This window comes from Antechinus flavipes, chromosome 4 (assembly GCF_016432865.1).
Source record: "Antechinus flavipes isolate AdamAnt ecotype Samford, QLD, Australia chromosome 4, AdamAnt_v2, whole genome shotgun sequence".
NCBI lineage: Eukaryota > Metazoa > Chordata > Mammalia > Dasyuromorphia > Dasyuridae > Antechinus > Antechinus flavipes.
Window position 1 is genome coordinate 331824042 of NC_067401.1, and position 25502 is coordinate 331849543.

General features: G+C 32.2%; 1 protein-coding gene across 2 annotated transcripts in view; it reads left to right on the top strand.

Moving 5' to 3' along the window:
* The window catches only part of UTRN (utrophin), a 559804-nt gene that overhangs the window by 222463 nt on the left and 311839 nt on the right, over positions 1-25502 (top strand). The window contains exons 42-50 of one of the 2 annotated variants that reach the window (XM_051997902.1): positions 1533-1683; positions 2972-3147; positions 5237-5372; positions 6120-6269; positions 8905-8989; positions 15170-15384; positions 16661-16778; positions 18494-18699; positions 24530-24684. In XM_051997902.1, coding sequence (XP_051853862.1) covers positions 1533-1683; positions 2972-3147; positions 5237-5372; positions 6120-6269; positions 8905-8989; positions 15170-15384; positions 16661-16778; positions 18494-18699; positions 24530-24684 — 1392 coding nt within the window. Of the gene's footprint in view, positions 1-1532; positions 1684-2971; positions 3148-5236; positions 5373-6119; positions 6270-8904; positions 8990-15169; positions 15385-16660; positions 16779-18493; positions 18700-24529; positions 24685-25502 lie in introns of those variants that run through there. The other variant, XM_051997900.1, reaches the window with a different exon arrangement.

The window sequence follows — 25502 nt, forward strand, 5'->3', positions numbered from 1 at the left end:
TGATGCTCTCAGGTCCTTTTCATGATCACTTCTTGACCAGTTTTGTACATTGTCGTTTTATAGTGGCTATTCTAGTTCTCCCTACACTAAGACTATTTAGTGACAATTTGCATTTATTAGAAACCTTTTATTGAGAAAGAGTATTTACGTACATTTTAGCCTTGGTGATGGGATGTTTTAAGAGGACAGGTTAATAATATGCTAGCTAACTAACTCAATATAATTTTATAATCCTAGCCCATTAAAGCTTTTTGCATCATGTGTGTATATAGCTTAAGGATCTCTGAAAATGCCAAAGTACTGGCATTTTTACTAATCTCTCTTTTATTGTACAGGGTAATTAAAACTAAATATGCCTTTCTCTGTGTAATGACCTAAATAACATTCCTGTTATTACTGTGCTATGAACCTTAACAGATTCATGACTATAATAATAACTTTTTAGGTATGGGAATAGTTGACATTTTTTAAATAGTGTAGAATTTGGGTATTTGAGAATTTTAATTATGCAACTCACCAAAAAAGGATTTCATTTCTTTTTAATTCTAAAAAAAGTGTTTTAAAATACTCAGTAGGCAACTGCAGAGTAAATAAATGTTGGTTTCATCAGAAAAAAGTTCTGAAACAGAAATCACCTTATTTATTTTCATTATTGCTGCCAGATGGGGCCATTAACATTTTCATATATTTTGGTGAAAGTTTCCACAGAACAGCCATTACCCACGCTAGTAATTTATTTCATGAACTTTTTTTTTTCATTTTAGCACATGGTGGAATTTTTTACAAAAATAAATGAAAAAATAAAATGGGGGAGGGAACACGGTTGGGATTGATGGGAAGTATTTCCTTGTAATGTATTGCTTCCTATGTAGATTGTTTTGTTCTTGTTTATTTTTGTAACCCAGTTATTTGATTTTTTAAAAAATGTACCTGCAATTATTGTTTTATGGGTTGACATTGTCAATTGATGGATTTATCATCAAAAGTAGTCCCAGTTTCAAAGTTTAAAGTGTTTGAAGGTCAATGGATCAATTTGGCTATTATTAATCAACCTTGTTTTCCTGGGCTAGAGGCAATTTGGAAAATTGACATCATCATGCCCTGGTGAGCTCTTTTCTATTTTATAAATTGTGTGAGGATATTACATGAAAATGCTAGCTTTAGATGAGACTTTCTGAAGGAATTATCAGTTGCCATATTCTGTAAAAAATTTTTTTCGTAAAACAATTTTTTTTGAATTGTTAGTTTTTACTAGAAACTTTATAAGTATCTGAATTCCCTAATCAACAATAAAAGAATCAATTGGTGTTGTAGACTTTGTATTCTGAAATATGAGAAGTTCTTTCCAGAATGAAGAATTTGTCCAGAATCCTCAGAAATTTTAAAATTTTTAATTAGGGAATTCACATATTTATAAAACTTCTAGTAAAAAAATAACAATTCATGGCAACTTGTTCTGCAAACCAAAATATTTCAGTGCATTGCAGTGAGGAAAAAACACTTAACACTTTTTTTGATTTATTCCCTAAAAGTTGTTTAGACCGAGCTGTGGAAGAATGGAGACACTTCCATTATGACTTGAATGACCTCACCCAGTGGGTGACAGAAGCTGAACTATTATTGGCTGAAGCACGTACTGCAGATGGCGGCTTGGATATAGAGATGGCTAGGATACATCAGCAGGTAGGGGCTGTTTTATCAGAACAGGATTTGCTGGTCAAATCCCTTGCTTTTAGTACCTTTGGATGCAACAACTTTAAAATGAGGTTTTGGCAGCATGCAAATTGTTTTGGTCTTTTATTCATTAAAAAAATTCCTGAACACATATAGATAGATAATAATTGGCAGTTACTTTGTTGGTTACAATTTTAACTCAGAATATTTTTGAGCATCTTTTTTATAGAATAGGGGTGACGGAGTTAGGGTTTTCCCTACACAGTGATATTTATAAAAATGGGAGCTTTTATGGTAGCTACAAGAGTCATTTTTATTTAATACATTTTTGTTTACCAAATTAGGTCTCTAAACTCTAAATTTTGCTTGTTAAGTTACTTTATTTAATAATTTATTAAATTTCACTTCTTTGTATTTTATGGACTTACACATTTAAGGCACATTTGAGTGCTTCATTTGTAAGTTCATTAGCATTTTCATTAATTATAAAAGGAAGTATTGTATTAAAAGGAAGTACTCTTGGTACATGGCCTACTAATTTATATGGTAATATCAGCAAAATCATTCTTGTTTAGGCAGACTTTTATAATAATACTAACAAATCAAATTTTAATTTAGACTATTGTTAAAAGTAAAATTTAATTTCTTAAAACTTTTGCATATACTTTAAATTCTAAAGATAGTGAGAGAAAATAAAGGAAATATTTTTGTTTTGGGGCTATCTTCACTTATGTTTTTGTTTAGTTAAAAGTATTTATGTTTCTTCAATATCCTCCTTACTCTTTTTCCCCTTCCCTTATGAAATTTTTTTTTATGAATAATAATTTTGAAACTGGAATTAATTAAATCCCCTCCCAATAGTTTCCTATGTTTTGCATTGTAATATTTATAGTTCGTTGATATTGTGTCAAAATAAATAAAGTATTAAAGTTTGAGTGTGATTAGAAGATAATTAATAGCAGATTCTTCTGAAAAACAAACATGGTTGGACAAATAGAGAAAGAAGTCTTTTGTTTTTAAATGCTTCCTTTTATATTGAAATGTTTTACTTCCTTGCTTTATTTTTATGTAGTAAAATGAATAAATCTGAATTAGGTCTAAAAATACATTCTCTTCTTTGAAATTTCCTTGGTTTGCTTTGAAAGACTTAGTTAATGAGGATGTAGTTTCTATGTTAATCTTCTCATTTATAGGCTTCTGTAGCATTTAAATGAACACCATAATACTTAAGTGTGTTGAAAGTTTTGAAGCAGTAATCTAACATTAGAAATTATGTTGGCTTTTGCATCTGTGGTAGGAACTTGAAGAAATAATTAGCAGCCACCAGCCTAGTTTTTCATCACTAAACCAAACTGGAGAAGCCATCATCCAGAAACTCTCCAGTTCAGATCAAAAATTCTTGCAAGACAAGGTTTCCGGGCTCAACAAACGCTGGAACTCATATGTGACAGAAGTGATGGAGAGACAGCAAAGGTATCTCAGTCATAACTGGAGGCTCTTCAAAATTACATTCTGCAGAAAATCTTTCAGAAAACAAATGGAGCTTGAAACCTTTGTCCTCCATTGTTAAAACATTTTTGGACATTTGTTTTATATGAACTTATACTACATTTACCCCTCAATGTCATGATCTATTAATTTTTTGTTGTTGTTGATGCTTTGGCTTTTTTTTTTTTAACTTTAATGATCATCAATCCTCCCTTTCATTTGTACCTGCTAAAGGTAAATTGTATAAGGAATACCACAGCTATTCCTAGTTGTCTTAACTTTTGTTATGGAAATATCATTAACATGTTGTTTTTTCCAAGGTACATGAAGTTGAGAATACTGATTCTAAGTGGACTTTTAGAATTTATTTGACAAATGTTATATTCTGTTGTTTGAAAAATTAGATGCATGTTTAATTTCTTATAAAATTTGTTAAGAGGATTATCTCTTCAGACTAAGCAAACATTTAAGAGTTCTTCTATTTCAGATTCTTTATTTAAGAACCTTTTTTTTTTTTGCCAAGGGCCATTTGGATGTTTATAACATCATTCACAAGCCATACTTTATAGAACTCAAATGGTGGGAGGTTGTTGTACCTAGTGTTCAGCTCATCATTAGTTGCAATTATCTTAACTAATGATTTCATTGACCTTATCCACCTTGTGAAACAGATGTTCCTCTAAAACTCAGAAATTCTTTGAACAGCTTCCTCTTCTTACCCCTATATTCCCCCCCATATATATATATATATATATATATATATATTTGTATATATGTGCTGTAAGGATTATTAAAAGTTAGTTGCAGAAATATTCCAAATTTTATTTCAAAGTGACAAATCTTTGTATAGTAGATATCACTGAAGTACCACTACTCATTCTTTTGCATGTCAAAATGATAATGCAGAGACGATGAATTAATATATTCTCTTCTGTTTTTACAAAGGAAATATTTGATTTGCTAAGTTTATTTTTAATTGTATATCATAATGTTAGGATATTAATCATCTTAGGTTGTATCACTATTAATATATTTGGAATTTATTCAGTTTTAATTTTTAATTCAATAATTAACTGTTATTGAGGACGTGGAAATTAAATGATGAAACAGTTAAATGCCATTTTGATTCTTTTTGATTCTGTATCTAAATAAACTATGCTAAATAAAATTAGATAACATGAATAGTTTATTAGTAACTACCCAGTGACTCTTTATGCCTATGTGATAATGTCATTACTTAGGAAACATTATGCTAGCTTGTTAATGAAAATTTCAAAGCAGTCTTATAAAAAGTCTTATAGAAATCTAAGTACATTAAAAATGAATAATAAAATGGCAAAAAAAAAAAATCCCTCTTTCACAGTAGTATAGTTTCCTTGAAGTTTTTTAGGAATTCAAGTACATAATGTAAACTTTTATATGTAAACTTCATAAAAACTAAAGCACTTTAATTACATAAATAAAATTAATTTCTTAATATTAAAGGAATTATTTATGGATATAATTTTATGTACATGTATGTATATATATATATATATATATATATAATGTATACACACATACATGTTAAAAAAGCATACTTAGAATCAGACCTTGATTCAAGGCCTTCCTCTACCAAAACATTGACTTTATGACTATCTCTTCTTTGTGCTTTAGTTGCTTTTTCCTTCTTAATTAAAATTTTAAAAATTCCATTCTTCATTATTATGTATATCATTGCTTTGTTTTTAAATTAATTTGTGCATAGTACATAGTATATATTGCTTAATCGTTAAATAATTTACTACTTTGATTTCACTTTATGGATAAAAAAAGGCAAATTTTTCTTTTGCATGGCTTATTTAACTTTTTATAGCTTTGAGAAAAAATATGAAAATTATCAAGCATACTATTATATCCTGAATGATGTAGTATTTTAGAGTGCTAAATCACTATTGTTGAGCCCATTTGTTATATTATGATGTTGCATGAATCTTGTTAATAGAAACAAATTGATATTTTTGACTTGGCCTGCATACAATATTCTTTCAAACTAATCGGTTTGTTCAATATTTTTCAATAATGATTTTTCTAGATTGAAAGCAGAAAATGAACAGCTATTGGAATTCAGAAAAAGGCTGGCCGAAATTAATTGCTGGTTATCAAAGGCAGAAAATGCCTTGGAAAAGACACCTTCATCTGAGAAAGAAGATAGCATCCAAGTACTAAAGGCAAGTTATATGATTTGTTTTTGAACTTCTATAGAACTTAGATACTAGAATTGGAAATAATGTGGCAGTATAATAGGGAGGAATAAAATTTTCTACTTGAACATTACAGTACATTTTAAAAGAATATTACATTGCATTTATAAGTTTAACTCTAAAAGTGCATTAAGGAAAAAGATTCTTCAGATGGTACCATTTCATTATTTCAAACAAATGTCTGATATTTTTCTATCATGTAGCAACTTATAGCTCAGGTATGGTCTTTCTGTGTTTTTAAGATCCTACTGCCAAGAGCACTTTATTCATTGAGTTGTATGAGAAAATTATAAATGATTGAATTATAAGACTAGTAACTCCCACAAGTCTTTAGCCTTAACATCATGGTTACATTGATTGTATTATTATATTTTTATTTTTAAATGCTGTTCTTTTGGAATTGATACAGATTAGTTCCATAACAAGTATAGACCGGAAGAAAAAAAATATATATTTTTCGGTATTCTCTTTGTTAAGTGTGTTTTTATATGAATTTAACTAGATGTATTTTTGTTTTAGAAATTATTTCTCATAAAGAATTTAATTCCAAAAGAAATTATTTTCTGGAATTGTTACTATCACTTACTATTAGGATTTATTTCCTATCGAATATTTTAATGCCAAATCCAAGTTTAAAGACAAGGGTGTTTTCTGTTATTCTACTAATGCTTGTGGGGCTAGGTTTTAACCAAAGCTCTCTTCTGCCCCCTTTAGGACTTAATCCAGGATATAGAAATGCAAGAGGAAAATCTTAAGTGGCTGAACAAAAGTGAACTTGAGATTCTTTCAGTTAACACCTTGAGTTCACAAGAAAGAGATCACATTTCTGAAAATTTAAGAACTCTTAATATAAAGTGGAATAAGGTATGCCTGAAATATTTACACATTGTACATTTCTAATCAATATTTGTTGTTGATAAGAATGTCCTTATTTTTATATTTAATCTTTTTTTTTTTAAAGATACCATCCCCTCATTTTTTTTTTTGAGTGCATTTTATATTAATGGAACATAATAGAACTTTTATTTACCTATCTTAAAAATAGGGATAAATATTAAAAGAAAAATGTTCGCGAAATGATGTTTTGCTTAGTAGATTTGGATATTGCAAAGCAGATGAAATAAGCAATACTTATATGTTGCTCAAGACAAACCAAAATCAGTTTGAAAAGATTTTTTTGTACGAAGAAAAACATAATTGCATGCATAAACTACTTAGATATTACATAAGAAATAAAAAAATCTTAAAATATAAAAGCCAATCCTTCTACAAAATGTTTAATAGTTTCTTTTTAATATCTAATTGGCAATTCCAGTGGCACCATCTCTCAAGGAAGTCTCTTCTAATTTTGTACAGTGCAATCATTATGAAGTTTTTCCTTATTCTGAATCAGTCTTTTCTTCTATAACTTCTAACCATTGACTCTAATTTTGCCCTCTTAATAGGAGCAAAAGAAAATCTAATTCATTTAAATTTAATCCTGTTTAATACTATTATCATGTGGTCATTAAGAGGCAGCCAGTTGATGCAATCTAAATTATTAGTCTGTTAGTCAGTGGGACTTGTGTTCAAATATGGTCTCAGACATTTAGTAGCTGAGTTATCCTGAGTAAGTCACTTAAGTGTGTTTCATTTTTCTCATTTGTAAAATGGAGATGATGATAACACTTATCTCCAGGGGTTTTGTGAAGCTCAAATGAGGTAATAGATGTAAATAACTTAGCAAAGTGTCTGCCCCATTGTAAGCATTTAATAAATGCTTGTTTCTTCCCTTTCTTCTCCTTCCCCTTCATTTTCCTTTCGATTTTTGTCTCTCCCCTTCTCTTCATTCCCTCTTTCCTTTTTCTCTTCTTTTTTCTTCTTTCCCTTCCATCTTCCAACTCTTCTTTCCTTTCTTTTCCTTCCTCCCTCCCTCTCTTCCCTTCGTCTCTTCCTCCTTTCTTCCCTCCCTCCCTCTCTCTTCCTTCCTCCCTCTCTTCCTTCCCTTCCTTCCCTCTCTTCACTCTCTTCCCTCTCCTCTCCCCTCCCTTCCTCCCTCCTTCTCTCCTTTTCTTCCCTCCCTTTTTTCCTCCCTTTTTCCTTCCTTTCCTCTCTTCCTTTCCTCCCTCCTTCTCTTTCCTCCCTCCCTCTCTCCTCCCCTTTCTCTCTCCCTTACTTCTTCCCTCTCTCCCCCCTCCCCCTTCTCTCTTCCCTTCCCTCCCTCCCTTTATATCTCTTCCTTCCCTTCCCTTCCTCTGCCATCTGTTAAAAATGTTCTTTCATCCCAAGCTAAATATTGATTTCATTCACTTGGTTCTTATAAGATGTAATTTCATGTACTTGCCATCTTTCTTGCCTTCCTGTAGATGAATTTGTGAAAATTACTTTGACTGTGCAGGTTGAAGTGTCTTCACCTCTAAAATGGGTGTCATTAAATCAATGAGTTTTAAGATACCCATCAGCTCTAATTTTATAATTTTCTGTTCCTGTTTATCAATATGTTTTCTAAAAGCTAGTCTCTAGAACTAAATTCAAAACCCTGTGTGTAGTCTTTATGATGGGATTATTGTTCTCTTTATTGTCCTTAGTGGCTCTATTAATATTTATTTCTGCTTTTTCATAACATGCTTCTTTCTCTTAATCTGGTTATCTTTTTTTTTTTTTTTCTTTCTCAGACCCCATTTCTTTACTATAAATATTCTTTTTGCCTTTGCTGCCAGTACCCAATTTTTAAAAATGGGGTGAGGGAAGAACCCAAAATATGTAGCTATTTATACTCATAGTAGATTTTCCTCAGTAATAATGACACCAATTCTGATTTGTTCTGATTATATTACATATGGTATTTCATTTGAACTATGGGATAGCAGTGCTACTTACTATCTCCAAATTAAAGGAGCAGTTGAAGGTACCTAAAACAAATTACCTAGCATAAATTGTATAGCAAAATCTCAAGAAGCATCCAACCTTTCCCATCTTTTATTCCTTTCCATTATTGTTAGAAGAAGGCAATATTTTATCACTCTTGTTTCTATATAATGATTTTTATTTTAGTTATGTACAGATGGACATTGTTAGTTATTGATAATATAGTTTAATGAAATGATGTACTTTTTTGAAATAGGATTTCTTTTTATTTTGAATTATTTTATTTTGTAAGATATTTTTAAAATATGTGATCATTTCCCCCTATTTAGCTAAGTGAATGAATTGGAATTGTTTTATAATGGAGAATGAGAAGAAATGAATGTACAGAATGAAGTATGAAGTAGTTGTTTCTATGTTAATGGAGAGAAACCCCACTTCAACAAAGTCATAGATCCATTTGATTTTTAAATGTCTACTGATGGCTTTAAGTTTTATTTATGTATTTTAAATATAATTTTAATATACTAGTTAATATAATAGAAAGATGTTCAGTTTGAGTATAGTTTGGACTTAAAAATCTTCATTATGTGTGAAATTATGTGTGAATATTTTCTCTTTCCTTTCTTTTTGCTCTGTGTGTATGAAATTATAGATGTACAACGAAGTACCTAGTACCCTGAGGGAAAGAGAATTGGATGTTTCAGGGCCCCATCCCGTGATGCAACCCAAGCTCTCTGGTGAGTAAGGAGAATCTTGATATCTTCATTTTGCTTGATTCTGTATGGAACTTTTATCTTTCTAATAATTTCATTCTTTTGTGATAGTTATTCTTAATCATGTTAAAAAACACATTCAGTTTGTTATTTTCTTTTGAAATTTAGCAAACAAATCTTTTTAAAAAATCTCGTCTGTTGACTTAAGAATATTAGAATAGTTTGCACTTCGTTTTGATTATTGTAATGAATTTGGGATAATAGCTTCTCATGTTACAGATTGGCATTTTCATGTTACTATTTCAAACAACATATTGTCATAATTCATTATGAGTGATTCTCACTGGAAAATTTTTCAGATGATCCCTGCAATGAGAATGTTACTGTCTCTAAGCCTGTGCTTTTGCCCTAGTGTATCCCTTTCCTTGAACATCAGCCATTAAACCATTACTTTTATTCGATTATTTCCCTGTGATGTTTTATCTAACATTGTATTTCACTCAATCAGTGAACAGGTTGGACATGTATATAAATATGAACTATTTTGTGGTAGTAGTGGCCGACAGTCATAAAACACAGCATTTGAAAAATACATAGATAACCTCATTTGAATCTTATAAAGCATTTGTAATACAAGTACTATATAGTTAAATCAACTGAGACCAACTAATTAATGTTAGAGTTCAGATTTGAATGTGAATCTCTTTTTTTTTTCTTTGCTGAGGCAATTAGGGTTAGTTGATTTGTCCAGGGTCACACAGCTAGGCTGAATGTGATTCTTTTCAATTCCAAATCTAGCACTGTATTCTCTTAGCTAGACTACTTCTCAAACTAGTTTCTGTCTTATGTAATCTGACTCTATCATTTGGTGATGATTACATAGCTGTCAATATTGAACTTAGGTAAAAAGTCTTTTACTTTTCCATCTCAACACACTACCTCACAGAGACCACATTGCTTTTATTTATTAGGATTGTTTTGACGATTGTTGGAGATGTGAAAGAATGAAAAGAATCAAAGAATGCCCTCATAGAGGTTAGACTGTTTTGGGAGGAAGACATAATTTCTGCATGAATGACTTGAAATTGGACAGTTTTTCTTTCTTTCATGATTGGGGTTGTTACTTTCCCAGGGTCACACAGTTAGGAAGTGTTAAGTGTCTGAGGTCAGATTTGAACTCAGGTCCTCTCGATTTCAGGGCTTTGGTGCATTTCTTCAATTATTAGTTTTCCATTAAATATCTTTTCTGTTTTTTTAATATCACAAAAAGTGTTTTTGTTGTCTGTTGGAATCCTTACTAACTGCTCCAAATTTTGCACATGGATCTCCATTAAAGATAACCAGACTACTGCATAATTGGCAATGGATTTTTGAAGAGAAGGTTTCTAAGGTTCCTCTTGAAGGACCAACCATTTTTACAGACGCAGCCAAACAAAATATTTGTGCTGTATACTCTCATGATCTAACTGTAAAAAGAGTAGTCAGAACTCCTTTTCAGTCCACTCAGCAGAACGAATTATATGCGATCATGCTAGCTCTCACTTATTACCCAGGCGACATAAATATAATATCTGATTCAGCCTATTCAGTAGGTGTGGTACAAAGAATTGCCACAGCCCAAATAAAATTTGCAGCTTCTAATATATATCAGCTCTTTAAGGAACTTCAAGAGCAAGTGAGAAAGCATCCAGGAAAGATTTATATCCTGCATGTCCATTCACATAGTGGACTTCCAGGTCCTATTTTTGATGGAAATTCAAAGGCAGATAGCCTTTTAACTATGTTGGCCAGTACGCCTTTATTTCAGGAGGCCCAGGAATCCCATTCTAAGTACCATCAGGCTGCTCGAGCTTTGCGTTTACAGTTTGGGATTACAAAAGAAGAAGCTAGGAGCATAGTGAAAAGCTGTACAGCTTGCCTTCCCTTCCACGCTCCTACACTGCCTCCAGGGAAGAACCCTCGTGGTTTGAGACCCAATGAAATCTGGCAAATGGATGTGACTCATTATAAATCTTTTGGTCATCTGTCTTTTATCCACGTTGTGGTAGACACCTTTTCAGGATTCACTTTTGCCATACCAGCAGCAAAAGAGACAGCCCGAGTGGTCACTGAATTCCTCATTCAAGCATTCGCAATTATGGGTGTGCCACAAGAAATAAAAACAGATAATGGACCGGCATATACCTCCAAACATTTTGAACACTTTTGTGCACAATATAAGATTCTACACACTACTGGCATACCCTTCAATCCTCAAGGTCAAGCAATAGTAGAAAGAAGAAACAGAGACATTAAGACACTTCTCCAAAAACAAAAGAAAGGAGGAGCCACGGGTAACCCTAGAGAACTTCTAAATTTAGTTCTCTATACCATTAATTTTTTAATCTTTGATAAAGATGCACTGGCTCCAGCAGACAGGTTTTATAACCCACCAGAAGAGCAGTGTCCAGTGCGAGCAGCTCCACTATCTTTAGATAATCGCCAGGTGATGTGGAGAGACCCAGAAAGTGGTGAATGGAAGGGACCAGATAGACTAACTGCTTGGGGGAGAGGATTTGCTTGCATCTCTACAGGTGGAGAAGGAATCAAATGGGTGCCTACGAGCCGCATTCGCCTTGTCCATCGCAGAAAGATGGAGCAGACCCTTGAAACAAAGGAGAAGACCCAAGAAATATCGGGTGGTTCTGTTGCTGATTGTGCTCATAAGAATTATTAGATTCCTGGCACATGAACTAATGGACAATGGAATCCTATTGGACTGTTTCTAGGACTTATGGACATGTGTAAATTTTCAGATTGATTCTTGTTATTTGTTACATTACTACTAGCCTGTGTTATATTGCTATGTGCTCATGTAAATTATGTATAATGCCTCCCATATTGATGGATTTATGTATATCATGTATATCTGTTACAAAGTTCTGGCCCATATTGATGGATTTATGTGTACCCCCTCAGAAACCCCCTATGTTTTAAAACAAAAGAAAGGGGGAGATGTTGGAATCCTTACTAACTGCTAAGTAATTAGAGTTGATCTAATCTTACAAGAAGTTGTTTTGGCCAGAACCTGAAACAAGGTACTAAGTAGAACTAATCAAGACAAGGCTTGTGTTCCCACCTTTACTCAAAGTCCACACCTTAAAGCTCTTTGGGCCAGAGAGCACTATGGGAGAAAACCCATAATCCCATTCTCTCAGAAGGTTCAGATATAAGGCGAGACAGCCATTCCAGAATATATATTTTCCTCTTGGCTGGCTGATCGCGCTAGACTCGAGAGAAACGACTCTGCTGCAGAGAACACTTTTGACGGACTTCAGTGGAGCTACGCCAGAAGCCCTCTCTCCGCGGCAAGTGTGGCTGGGCTCCCCAGAAGGAGATAAGAGAGATCTTCCATCTCTGTTGGAAGCAGAAGAAAGCAGAGGCAGAGGCTGAAGGGCAGAACCTTTGGCTTTGGAGACATCCGAAGGGCTCTAAGCCTCTAAACCGGCTGTCCTCTGAGAACAAACTCCAACATTTGAACTCTAACAGTTGTCAGAATACAGCTTATGTTTAGAATTTGCATCTATGATTTTATTATTTTGGAACCTGAGTGGTGGAGTAGGAGGAATACTCATTCTGAAATGAGAACAGATGGATTCCATTTCCTTTCCTGACTCTTGGCTAGCTGGATGACCTTTTTGTCACTTACGCATCCTTCGGCTTTCTTTTTTATTAGTAAAATTGGGATCTTGGACTAGATGTCTATTAGGGTAATTTCTAAGTAGATCTATGATACTATGAGTCTGATGGACCTCTTATCTTTTAGAGTGAGTCTTTGTGTTCTTGGTCACTGAGAAGTTAAACAGTTTGTCTATTTTTACTAGTGTCAGTGACAACACTTGAATTAACTTTCATTCTGAATCTAAGTCTGGCCCCTTCCTTCACTATGCAGTATTCGATTTCTCATGTGCTTTTATCTTCTTTGTAATTTCAAATAATCAAAGGCAGAATCTGTCATAGCGTTTAATGTAACACTTTTCTTGAATAAGTAAGGGATTATACTTTAATTAAGTGCATACTATATGCTAGAAATTATGCTAATTGCTTCACAGATATTTCATTTGATTTTCATGGCAATTCTGGAAGGTAGTTCTGATATAATACCTTTTTTATAGTTAAGGCAGTTGAGGCAGACAGATGTTAGTTGACTTGTTCAGGGTCATGCAGGCATTAAGTACACTTGACTAGAAGTGAATTCAGATCCTTCTAATGCTCTGCTCAATGCTCTATCCACTAGGCCATCAAATACTGTGGCTATTCAACCAGAGTCTAATTATTTTGCAATTCTTGCATGAAAACTTTTTTTTTTTTTTTTTTTTTTTTTTTTGCTGAGGCAATTGGGGTTAAGTGACTTGCCCATAGTCACAGCTAGGAAGTGTTAAGTGTCTGAGATTAGATTTGAATTCAGACCTGGTGCTCTATCTACTGTATCACCTGATTGCTCCTGAAAATAAAATAATTTTATATATATGCACACATGTTCTTATGTGTGTGTGTGTGTGTGTGTGTGTGTGGCTTTTCACGTACATGAAAATATCTGCATTATTAAATGTATCCTACTTTATTATTATTATTGTTGTTGTTATTATTATTATTATTATTAAGTATATCCTACTTTAAATATTTCCTTAATATACAAAATTATACACTTTAGATGTGTAGATTCGGGTTGATTCCTTTTATTTGGGAAACATTCTTGATTCTATAGGAGTATTTTAAAAGATTTTTGGAAATACACATGACTTAAACACATCTCTGAATAACCAATATCAGTCTGAACTTGGGACACATTAAGTGATTTACTCCAGAAATGAATCTCTTATATTTCAGGGATTTGTAGTAAATAGGCTGTATAAGACCAAATGTATATATTTTCCCCTAGGTTCATAGATGGTAGGTAATTGAAAGAAATCTTTGTAAAAGCAAAAATTTAATGACATTTGCCCTTAATAGAGTGAAACACAGAATTCTAATAACATTGTTGTGGTCTTTCAATCTCAATGGTTTTAGCCAGTTATATTTTATATATTGTACCCTGACTTAAAATATTGATGCAAGGTACATTTAAAAAATTCCATTGGAAATCTAACTCTTCTTTATATAGTTTTTTGCCAGTAATAAAAAACTTTGTTAATAATTTTCTGCTAGCTATGTGGCACTTCTATTATTAAAACAATTTTAAGAAGAAAAAACTTAAGGCTCCTAAACGTTATATATTTATAAGCAACTTTATTACCAACCATTCTATGAGCTGGAATTGGAAGAATGTAAGTTGATTAAAATTGAAATGAGTAGAACCAAGGGAAGTGAAACAATAAGAATAGCACTGTCAATACAACTAATTTTGAAAGTTGTAGAACTATTATTGGTATAGTGGGTCTTTGTGATTCCGGTATAACAATAACATATCATCATCTGAGAGAGATCTAATGGGTTTATGGTAAAGTATAAAATATAAATATATTGTTTAATCCAATGCTTGATTATGCCTTTTTTACAAGGAATTTTTTTTTTTCTTTTTAATGTCTTGGAAGGTGGAAGAGAGAAGAAAAGAGTTCTAATAAAAAAAATTAACAATTGAGAGTTGGAATAGTGCTTTTTCAGATGTGAAATGATGCATTTTCTTTCAAATGATGTCATTTTGTTGATTTTACTTAAAGAAAATTTTTTAATAAGGGAATGATTTCGGAGTAGGGTAATTTGTAAGTGTTTATAATGATAAATATAGCTGTAGAGCAAAAAAATATTTTGAAACTGAAACTCCAACTCAGACCTTCTGATTTTTTCACCAGCACTAATTCTAGTATATCATATTATTCCATAGGAATAGCTTAGATTTTTCTTAGAATTTAAGTATTTACCAAATACTTTCTTCCCCAAGTCCTACACAATAAGTAGTAGAAGCATGCTTATTTTATAGATGAGCAAATATTATTTGTCTGAAGTTGTAGCAGCATTAGTAACTAGTGTTGGAACTTGAACTCGGGTTTCCTGAAGCCTTATCTCTTCTATTCTTTTAATGTGTATTACAAAATTAATATGAATTAATATATGAATAGTATATAAAATGGAGATTTGCTTATATTAAATTCTCAGTATTTCTTTTGAGAGATAAATATAAAAGTTAAATGCAAGAAGACCTCATATATTTGTTTTTGTTTTTAGAACACCCTGCTGTTCAAAAGGTGGTGCTTGTCTCATCTACCTCAGAAATTCCTGTTCAGAAACAGTCATCTTTGGAACTTTCTGTACCAGCTGATCTGGATAAAACTACCACAGAACTAGCTGACTGGCTAGTATTGATTGACCAAATGCTCAAATCTAACATTGTTACTGTTGGGAATGCAGAAGAGATCAAACAGACAATTGAACGTATGAAAGTAAGTATGTGGTGTGAAGTTGAAACCTAGAATCATAAAAGCAGCTAAGATTGACCTAAAACAATCTTCCTTTCATTTTTGGTGTTAACTGGGGGAATTAGGAGTTTTGAAAATTTTTGGAACCTGGAAGCAAAAACTTGACCATTTCAAACAATTGAATTTCATGAAATCCTTCTTTTCCTAATTAGGTCGTAGATACATCCTGTTCGTTAATCTGCTAATACATTTAAGGATAAAATCAGCATATATTTTATTTTCAAGGTACTAGGTATCTTGTAGATATAAACAAATGATTACCCTTGATTTTAAAATATAATGTTTAGTGTCTAGTGAACTAGACAAGTAATTGAGTATGGAATCTTTTTCTATCTGTAGTACCCAAAAGAACCCAAGTATGTATGGAATGCTGTCATTCCAAGTCCTATTTTTATCGTAGTATTTCATAAACTTTTGTCTGAATTTTAAAGATTAAATTACTTTTACTTAAGTATAATACTTTTGTGGTTGGCTGATATTTGAAAAATAGGAGTTTTTTCTTTGTACTGAGTTTAGTAGTCTGTCTTGTAGTAATTTTATTTTTTTGACACAGCCTCATTTCCCTTTACTATTGATAAAACTTTATACTTTACTCTGGTCCATTTTAAAAAATGTTCTTCTTTCTTTAAACACAAATTGTTCTCTGATTTCATTTTCTTTTAAGTATTAATTAGTTTTATATGATAGGAAATCAGGACACTTAATCAGTATTAAATGAAACAAAGGCTTCTGAAATAGTGGTTTATCATTGATGTAATTATTCTACAGTTCAGAAGCTCATTTATATACTTATATTCTTTAATCATCTTTATAATACTTGGTCAACCTTGTTTTTTGTTATTTCTTTGGTAATATTGAGAGATTCATCTTAAACATACATTTGGATAAAGATAAGTAGATGTCATCTCTTTCTGGGAAAAAATCATTAGATTCATTAGTATTTGTATTAAATTAACTTTTTGTTTTAGTATAATAAATAGGAATAGAGTTAGGGACTGTTTTAGAAAGCCTTATTATCTGCAGGTATGGGATATTAGCACCTCAGTAAGTTATAGCTCTAGAGAATTGCCTAGATTTTACTGGGTGTCTGATTGATTTCCCTAGGATCATATAGCTAGGATGAGTCAGAGGCAATTTGAACATATGTCTTGCTGACTTTTGAGGTCAACCTTCCCTCCATTGTTTCCTAAAGCTTTTCTGTATAAAAAAATATAATATACCTTTTTTTTTTTTTCATTAGATTACAAAGGCTGACTTAGAGCAACGTCATCCCCAACTAGATTCTGTTTTCACTTTGGCTCAGAATTTGAAAAATAAAACTTCCAGTTCAGATATAAGAACTGCAATCACAGAAAAATGTAAGTCTCTCAATCTGTCATTATATTCCTTCTTTTCTAAGTCATGATCTACTAATATGCATGTGTATATCTACATATCCAAATATGTTTGTATATTTTCATATATATTACATCTCTTGATTTTAAATTTAATTTTGTACTTAGAATTGTGACAGTAGAATATTCTTTTTATGAATATCATTTCCCTCCATTATAAATATCAGATCAGCATGCTTTTGTGAACTATTCATGTTTTAATTTTGGGTTATGTACTTTCCCAAATCTCACTTGGTTGCTTTGCTGTGTTATAAAGGTGAACCAGTATCCTTGAAAGAGGACAACAAGATTGCAAGCTCTTATAATTTTGTTGCACTTTCTACATTTGGCAAAGGAATCTCCTTAAAAGAAAGGGGGAAAAAAAAACCCAAATCCTGTCATCCACAGAAACATAAGAATCCTTATTTTTCATATTTATAAATTTAAGGCTCAGAAGGTTTTTTATTTTTGCTCATGTTGCAAAGTCAATGTAAGAAGTTCTTAGCTGGAGGTACTTTGAAAATGGTTCTGTTGATAAAATACATGAGTGTTATTCAAGCTATAACCCATCTTTATTTGAAGAGACTCATCCTAGCTTGCACTATGATGAATTCTTCTATAGCAAGTCTTTTATCTCCTCTGCATTGAATTATATTGAGCTGGATTAGTGAGGATGCAATATTCATGTCATGTTATAATAAATCTTTGAATATTAAAGTATACTAATTTAAAGAAGGCAGTTATTTTCACTTAATTAAAATTAACTTTGATTATTAGAGTTCATAATTACTTACACTTTGTGTTTATTTTATTCACATTTATTTTTAAGCAATGAAGAAAATATAGGCAGGGATGCACCAAGGTGCTACTATAATTTAAGCATTACTATTGAGCCTCATTTCACTGATGGGATTGGAGTAAATTGTTTTAAAAGGTATATTAAGATTGTGGATTAAAGTAGCAATAAGTTAATTAGAAAAGTTAATTTAGCAAATAAATCCAGGCGGCCTTAAAGAATCATTGTGTCTCTAGGAGATGAGCAGTTTTATCACTTATCATGTGGTAGGATTAAGCCCGTTTTCTTTTGTCTTCTATTCTCCTGGGGTATAGAATGTTGGAATTTTTGACTGCTCCTTAATATTGCCACATTGTTTATCCTCAATGGGTATGCCTTTCTGTTACCTGTCTATCCTGTTGTACTTTGTGTTTTGTCTTGTTATGTGAACCCTCCTGAAACCTCCTCCTGAATGGCCTCATCTATTGTCATACTTCTTTCTAGAGCCAAGAACGATCTCCTTTTCTGTTTTCTCAATGTGCATTTATCAAATTCACAGACTCAGCCATTCCCCATTAACTATAAAATCAGTTAGGGATGCTTTTTTTTTTTAAAACAGAGATCTATCAACTTTTATATTTCTTATTAGTTTAATTTAGTTTGGAATTGATTATTGCATTTTTGGTGATTATCTTAATGTGTTCTACCCTCCAATTTATGACTTGTACTTTAAACAATTAAGAGGTTATTTTTTTTAAGGACATTTCTTAAGATTTAGGTATAGTTAAATGGGTACTTCCACTTGGATTGAATTACAAATCTTTTTGATTTATCAGACATCAAGATTACAGACATGTATCAGTGTATTACAGATTCTCAATTCATATTAACTTTGAGATCTAACTTCTTGCATTGCTTCCCGTAGTAGAGAAGGTCAAAACCCAATGGGACAGTACTCAGCACGGCGTGGATGTACGACAACAGCAACTCCAAGACATGCTTGTGGATAGTGAACAGTGGAATGATCTGAGGGCAGAAACTGAAGAGCTAATTAGGCACCATGAAGTCAAAGTACCAAGTGTTCTAAAAGTCCCAAAGGAACCATTGATCAGACAGCTTTCTGAGAACAAAGTAGGATTTACCATATTATTTGCATTTCTTTTTCTTCAATAAACTTTCATTTTATTGGTTTCCTATAAAGTCTTTCAGTATTTAGAGTTTGGATTTTTTAAAAAAATTGTGTCTTGAAATTTCATTGTATATCAAATAGATAGACCTGCAATATGAAAATTTATTTTGTACTTATAGCTTTAAAAAAAAAATCCTTCTTTTTAGGGCTTCTCTGGTGAGTTAACACTAACGATGTTTAAACTTAAAAAAAAAAAAATCCCCAAGTCATTTTGTCACCATTTCATGTGATTTGTTATTGTGGAAAATAATATTAGACTTGAAAACCATAGAGACCTGTGTTCTGTACCTGACTCTCTCACATAATTCATGTATGTATGATTATGAAGTTAATCATTCTGGTCATCATTTCTTCACTTATAAAAAAAAATTGAGCACAATTCTACCTTTTTAATTTATTATGTTTTGACATTTAATTCATTTCTGCTTTTTATGGCAAAAGAGACAGAGATAGATTTCTATCCACATCTTTTGTATTTTCCCAATCTGTAGCAAATAATAACTTCACCCCAAGTATTCTGAATTATTTTATTTTTGTGACCCTTCTCTTTCCCCATTTTCTCTTAAAAATCTCCAAAACAATATAGTTTATAGATATTTAAATTGTGAAATATGCTTAAATATGAAGACATTGAATAATAAGTATAATTAATGCAATTTAGGTAATGAATTCTGATCATTAGTTGGGTTGTTTTGTTTACATTGCCTTGGTTTGACATGAGCATTGCAACTGAGAAGAGTGAAATCTATGATATATTTTGCTTCTACCTGGCTTTTAGTGGGTGCTTACTAGTATTTATTGTTTGGTTGATTTAAAGAAATAGGAAAAAATTCTATTTATAGTCAATTTCTTATACTTTGTCATTAGTGTATTATCAAATCTCAGAGCTTGTTTAATGACCACTCGTGGTTTTAAATAGTATATTCTTCCAGTAATTTATTTTGGGAGAATTTTTTTTTTCTTTTTTAGATTTTGAAACAGAAAACCTGGGGGAAATTAAAAAAATAAGTCCCACTTTCCCTGAATAAGTTATTGACCACTGTAAGCTAGTGTCTTTTAAAATATCTATTTTTCTTGTACCTATAACTTTGGAACAAAAAGGAGTAGTAGATGTATAAGATAAATTATTCAAACAAGCAAAATAGCTTCAATAGGCCTTGCTCTGGTTCCAGGTGATTGTTAAGGTATGAAGAAATATTCTTTTAAAGTTTTTCTATCATATGACTGGTGAGTTCAAATATATACCTCAGAGTTGTTTTAAGTTGCATTTTTCCAATTAATAGTGGTGTAGAATATTTATTTTTTCATATGACTATGGATGGCTTTCATGTCTTTACTTAACATTTGTCTATTCATATCCTTTGATCATTTAGCAATTGGGGAATGACTTGTATGCTTATCAGTTTGACACAGTTCTTTGTATATTTTAGAAATGAAGTCTTTATCAGAAACACTGGGTGTAAAAATTTGTTGGCCAGCTTTGTACTTCTCTTTTAATCTTGTTTTTGTTGGTTTTGTTTGTGCAAAACCTTTTCCTTCCCCCGAGGCAATTGGGGTTAAATGACTTGCCCAGAGTCACAGAGCTAGGAAATGTGAAGTGTCTGAGATCAGATTTGAACTCATTTCCTTCTGACTTCAGGGCTGGTGCTCTATCTAGTGTACCACCTAGCTGCCCCATTCAAAACCTTTTTAAATTTAATGTAATCAGAGTTGTCCATTTTGCATTTCATAATGTTCTCTAGTTCTACTTTGGCCATAAATTCTTTCCTTCTCCAAAAATCTGATAGGTAAACTATCCCTTGCTCTCCTTATTTGCTCATGATATTACTCTTTATGCCTAAATCATGTACCTATTGTGACCTTATTTTGGTATGGGGTATGAGATATAAATTTGTGCTGAATTTCTGAAATTTTCTAATTTTTCCAGAAATTTTTGTGAAATAGTGAATAGAGTTTTAAGTCTGGTACTGCTGGGCTACCATCCTTTATATATATATATATTTTTTTTTTCGTTAATTTCCTTGATATTTTAGACTTTTTGTTCTTCCAAACGAATTTGTTACTGGTTTTTCTAGCTGTATAAAATAACTTTTTGGCAGTTTGATTGGTTTAGTTGTTGGAATCCTTACTAACTGCTAAGTAATTAGAGTTGATCTAATCTTACAAGAAGTTGTTTTGGCCAGAACCTGAAACAAGGTACTAAGTAGAACTAATCAAGACAAGGCTTGTGTTCCCACCTTTACTCATTGGACTCCACAAGTATGCTAGCTTCACAAAGTACACTTTCTAACTTCAAGAGAGTTCACACCTCCCTTAAAGTCATTGGGCCAGAGAGCACTATGGGAGAAAACCCATAATCCCATTCTCTCAGAAGAGGCAGATAAAAAGCCAGCGATGAAGGATCTATGGCAGAATACACATATTTTTCCTCTTGGCTGGCTGATCGCGCTAGACTCGAGAGAAACGACTCTGCTGCAGAGAACACTTTTGACGGACTTCAGTGGAGCTACGCCAGAAGCCCTCTCTCCGCGGCAAATTGGTGCCTGGGCCCCCCAGAAGGAGATAAGAGAGATCTTCCATCTCTGTTGGAGGCAGAAGAAGGCAGAGGCAGAGGCTGGAGGGCAGAACCTTTGGCTTTGGAGACATCCGAAGGGCTCTAAGCCTCTAAACCGGCTGTCCTCTGAGAACAAACTCCAACATTTGAACTCTAACATTTGGCGCCCAAGCGTGGGAACCAAGGACCCTACTTTCACAAGAAGTCTCCAGTGACCAGGAACTGAGTGAGTACAACCTTTTTTGGCTGAAATGGGACAGATCCTAGGTAAAGATTCTCCGTCCCCCACCCCAACCCCCCCAACCCCAGACCCACCCAGGAGTGGTGCTATAGAAAGCCTACTTAAGCTGATAGAAGATCAAGGGCTACTTGTAACTTGGGGACAGGCAGCTAGATGTCTTGAAATTTCATTGTATATCAAATAGATAGACCCGCAATATGAAAATTTATTTTGTATTTATAGCTTTAAAAAAAAAAATCCTTCTTTTTAGGGCTTCTCTGGTGAGTTAACACTAACGATGTTTAAACTTAAAAAAAAAAAAAAATCCCCAAGTCATTTTGTCACCATTTCATGTGATTTGTTATTGTGGAAAATAATATTAGACTTGAAAACCATAGAGACCTGTGTTCTGTACCTGACTCTCTCACATAATTCATGTATGTATGATTATGAAGTTAATCATTCTGGTCATCATTTCTTCACTTATAAAAAAAAAATTGAGCACAATTCTACCTTTTTAATTTATTATGTTTTGACATTTAATTCATTTCTGCTTTTTATGGCAAAAGAGACAGAGATAGATTTCTATCCACATCTTTTGTATTTTCCCAATCTGTAGCAAATAATAACTTCACCCCAAGTATTCTGAATTATTTTATTTTTGTGACCCTTCTCTTTCCCCATTTTCTCTTAAAAATCTCCAAAACAATATAGTTTATAGATATTTAAATTGTGAAATATGCTTAAATATGAAGACATTGAATAATAAGTATAATTAATGCAATTTAGGTAATGAATTCTGATCATTAGTTGGGTTGTTTTGTTTACATTGCCTTGGTTTGACATGAGCATTGCAACTGAGAAGAGTGAAATCTATGATATATTTTGCTTCTACCTGGCTTTTAGTGGGTGCTTACTAGTATTTATTGTTTGGTTGATTTAAAGAAATAGGAAAAAATTCTATTTATAGTCAATTTCTTATACTTTGTCATTAGTGTATTATCAAATCTCAGAGCTTGTTTAATGACCACTCGTGGTTTTAAATAGTATATTCTTCCAGTAATTTATTTTGGGAGAATTTTTTTTTCTTTTTTAGATTTTGAAACAGAAAACCTGGGGGAAATTAAAAAAATAAGTCCCACTTTCCCTAAATAAGTTATTGACCACTGTAAGCTAGTGTCTTTTAAAATATCTATTTTTCTTGTACCTATAACTTTGGAACAAAAAGGAGTAGTAGATGTATAAGATAAATTATTCAAACAAGCAAAATAGCTTCAATAGGCCTTGCTCTGGTTCCAGGTGATTGTTAAGGTATGAAGAAATATTCTTTTAAAGTTTTTGTATCATATGACTGGTGAGTTCAAATATATACCTCAGAGTTGTTTTAAGTTGCATTTTTCCAATTAATAGTGGTGTAGAATATTTATTTTTTCATATGACTATGGATGGCTTTCATGTCTTTACTTAACATTTGTCTATTCATATCCTTTGATCATTTAGCAATTGGGGAATGACTTGTATGCTTATCAGTTTGACACAGTTCTTTGTATATTTTAGAAATGAAGTCTTTATCAGAAACACTGGGTGTAAAAATTTGTTGGCCAGCTTTGTACTTCTCTTTTAATCTTGTTTTTGTTGGTTTTGTTTGTGCAAAACCTTTTCCTTCCCCCGAGGCAATTGGGGTTAAATGACTTGCCCAGAGTCACAGAGCTAGGAAATGTGAAGTGTCTGAGATCAGATTTGAACTCATTTCCTTCTGACTTCAGGGCTGGTGCTCTATCTAGTGTACCACCTAGCTGCCCCATTCAAAACCTTTTTAAATTTAATGTAATCAGAGTTGTCCATTTTGCATTTCATAATGTTCTCTAGTTCTACTTTGGCCATAAATTCTTTCCTTCTCCAAAAATCTGATAGGTAAACTATCCCTTGCTCTCCTTATTTGCTCATGATATTACTCTTTATGCCTAAATCATGTACCTATTGTGACCTTATTTTGGTATGGGGTGTGAGATATAAATCTGTGCTGAATTTCTGAAATTTTCTAATTTTTGTGAAATAGTGAATAGAGTTTTAAGTCTGGTACTGCTGGGCTACCATCCTTTATATATATATATATATATATTTTCGTTAATTTCCTTGATATTTTAGACTTTTTGTTCTTCCAAACGAATTTGTTACTGGTTTTTCTAGCTGTATAAAATAACTTTTTGGCAGTTTGATTGGTTTAGTAATGAACAAGTAGACCAATTTAGGTTGAATTATCATTTTTATTATTTAGCTCATCCTACCCATGTGCAATTCATATTTTTCTAATTGTTTAGGTCAACTTTATTTGTGTAAACAGTATTTTGTAATTGTGTTCATATAGTTCCTAAGTTTTTCTTGGCAGGTAGACACCCCCCCCCCAAGTATTTTATTTTGTCTAGTTATTTTAAATGGAATTTCTCTTTCTATTTCTGGCTTTGTTAGTAACATGTAGAAATACTGATGATTATATGCTGCAACTGCTAAAATTGTTAATTGTTTCAAGTAGATTTTTGGATCATTCTCTAATTATTCTTAATATTTTAATATTTTTTTTCTGGAAGAAACAAGATTTTTGTCTTTGTTGCTTTTGTTATTGGTGAACTTTTTTTATTGTATTTTATGTGCCATCTATTATGGTATTCTATGTACAGTTATGTATGCATTTACCTCAGAATATATTTTTCTTATTTTAGTTGCTTCTACTCTTTCCCTTTTGTTAAGCAAATACAATTTAATATTGGCAGATATTTTGGATCCATTAAAAAAATATATGCTTGTGAAAAACAGATTAATAGATAACTAGAGTACTTTTATTTTTCTTGTATTGATAGTATTATACAGGCTATGTTAATTACTGATAGAACTCACTATGCATTCAGGGTATGAGAAAATTTGTGTACAATATTTGAATAGTCTTTTATTTTCTTTGATTCCACTAATATTAATTTTTTTTTCCTAAATTGTATTCTAGATGCTAATTCAAGAGCTAAATAAAGGTGAAGTTACAATGACAGGCTTTAGTAATCTATTGAAGAAGTTGCTTCGGGACTATAGTGGGGATGACACGAGGAAAGTGAAAGAAACCTATGACCACTTGAATGCATCTTGGATCAACCTAAATCAAAGGTAATTTAAAGACTTTCTTTGCTAATAGTACATAGTTTCTTGGTTAATAATGTGCAATGTGGTATATATTTCTTATAGTTTCTTAAATAAATGATTTAAAGATTGAAGGTATAACTATCAGATATATGCTGTCATTTTTTTGTTGTTCAGTCGTTCACTTTTGTCTGATTCTCCATCACTCAGTTTATTGGTTTTGTCTTTGTCATTGTTGTTGTTGTGGAGTTGTGTGTGTGTGTGTGTGTGTGTGTGTGTGTGTGTGTGTGTGTGTGTGTGTGTTTTAATTTAGCAAAGATATTGGAGTGGTAATTCCATTTCTTCAGTGAATAAGGCAAATAAAAGATTGAGTGCCTTGCCAGTGTCAGTGTGTGAGGCTGAATTTGCACTCAGATCTTCCTGACTCCAAGCACATTACATGGATCCAACTAGATTGCTGCCGTGAAATTGTTTATCTGTGGCTTATACATTCAATAATCCTTTGCCATTAATAAGGAAATATTTGATACATACTATACTCCAAACATTGTATTAGAATTACTGGTGATAGAAACACAGAAATAAAGAAGCTGTTCTCCTGAAATACTCATTCTGTCACGTGTTTTCATTTATATATTATTTTTCTAGCTACTGGAAAGATTAAAAAAGAAGCTATTGTATCTTCCCTTAATCAATTTATAATTTTTTTCCTTTTCATTGCAAAGTAAATTAATACTATCAGTTCTATTTCATATTTTTTTACATTGTTTTTTGCCTCAACTACAGCAAATTAGCATTTGCCATGGAATTTCTCCTTAAAATAGTTGTTGCAGTTTGTTATTCAT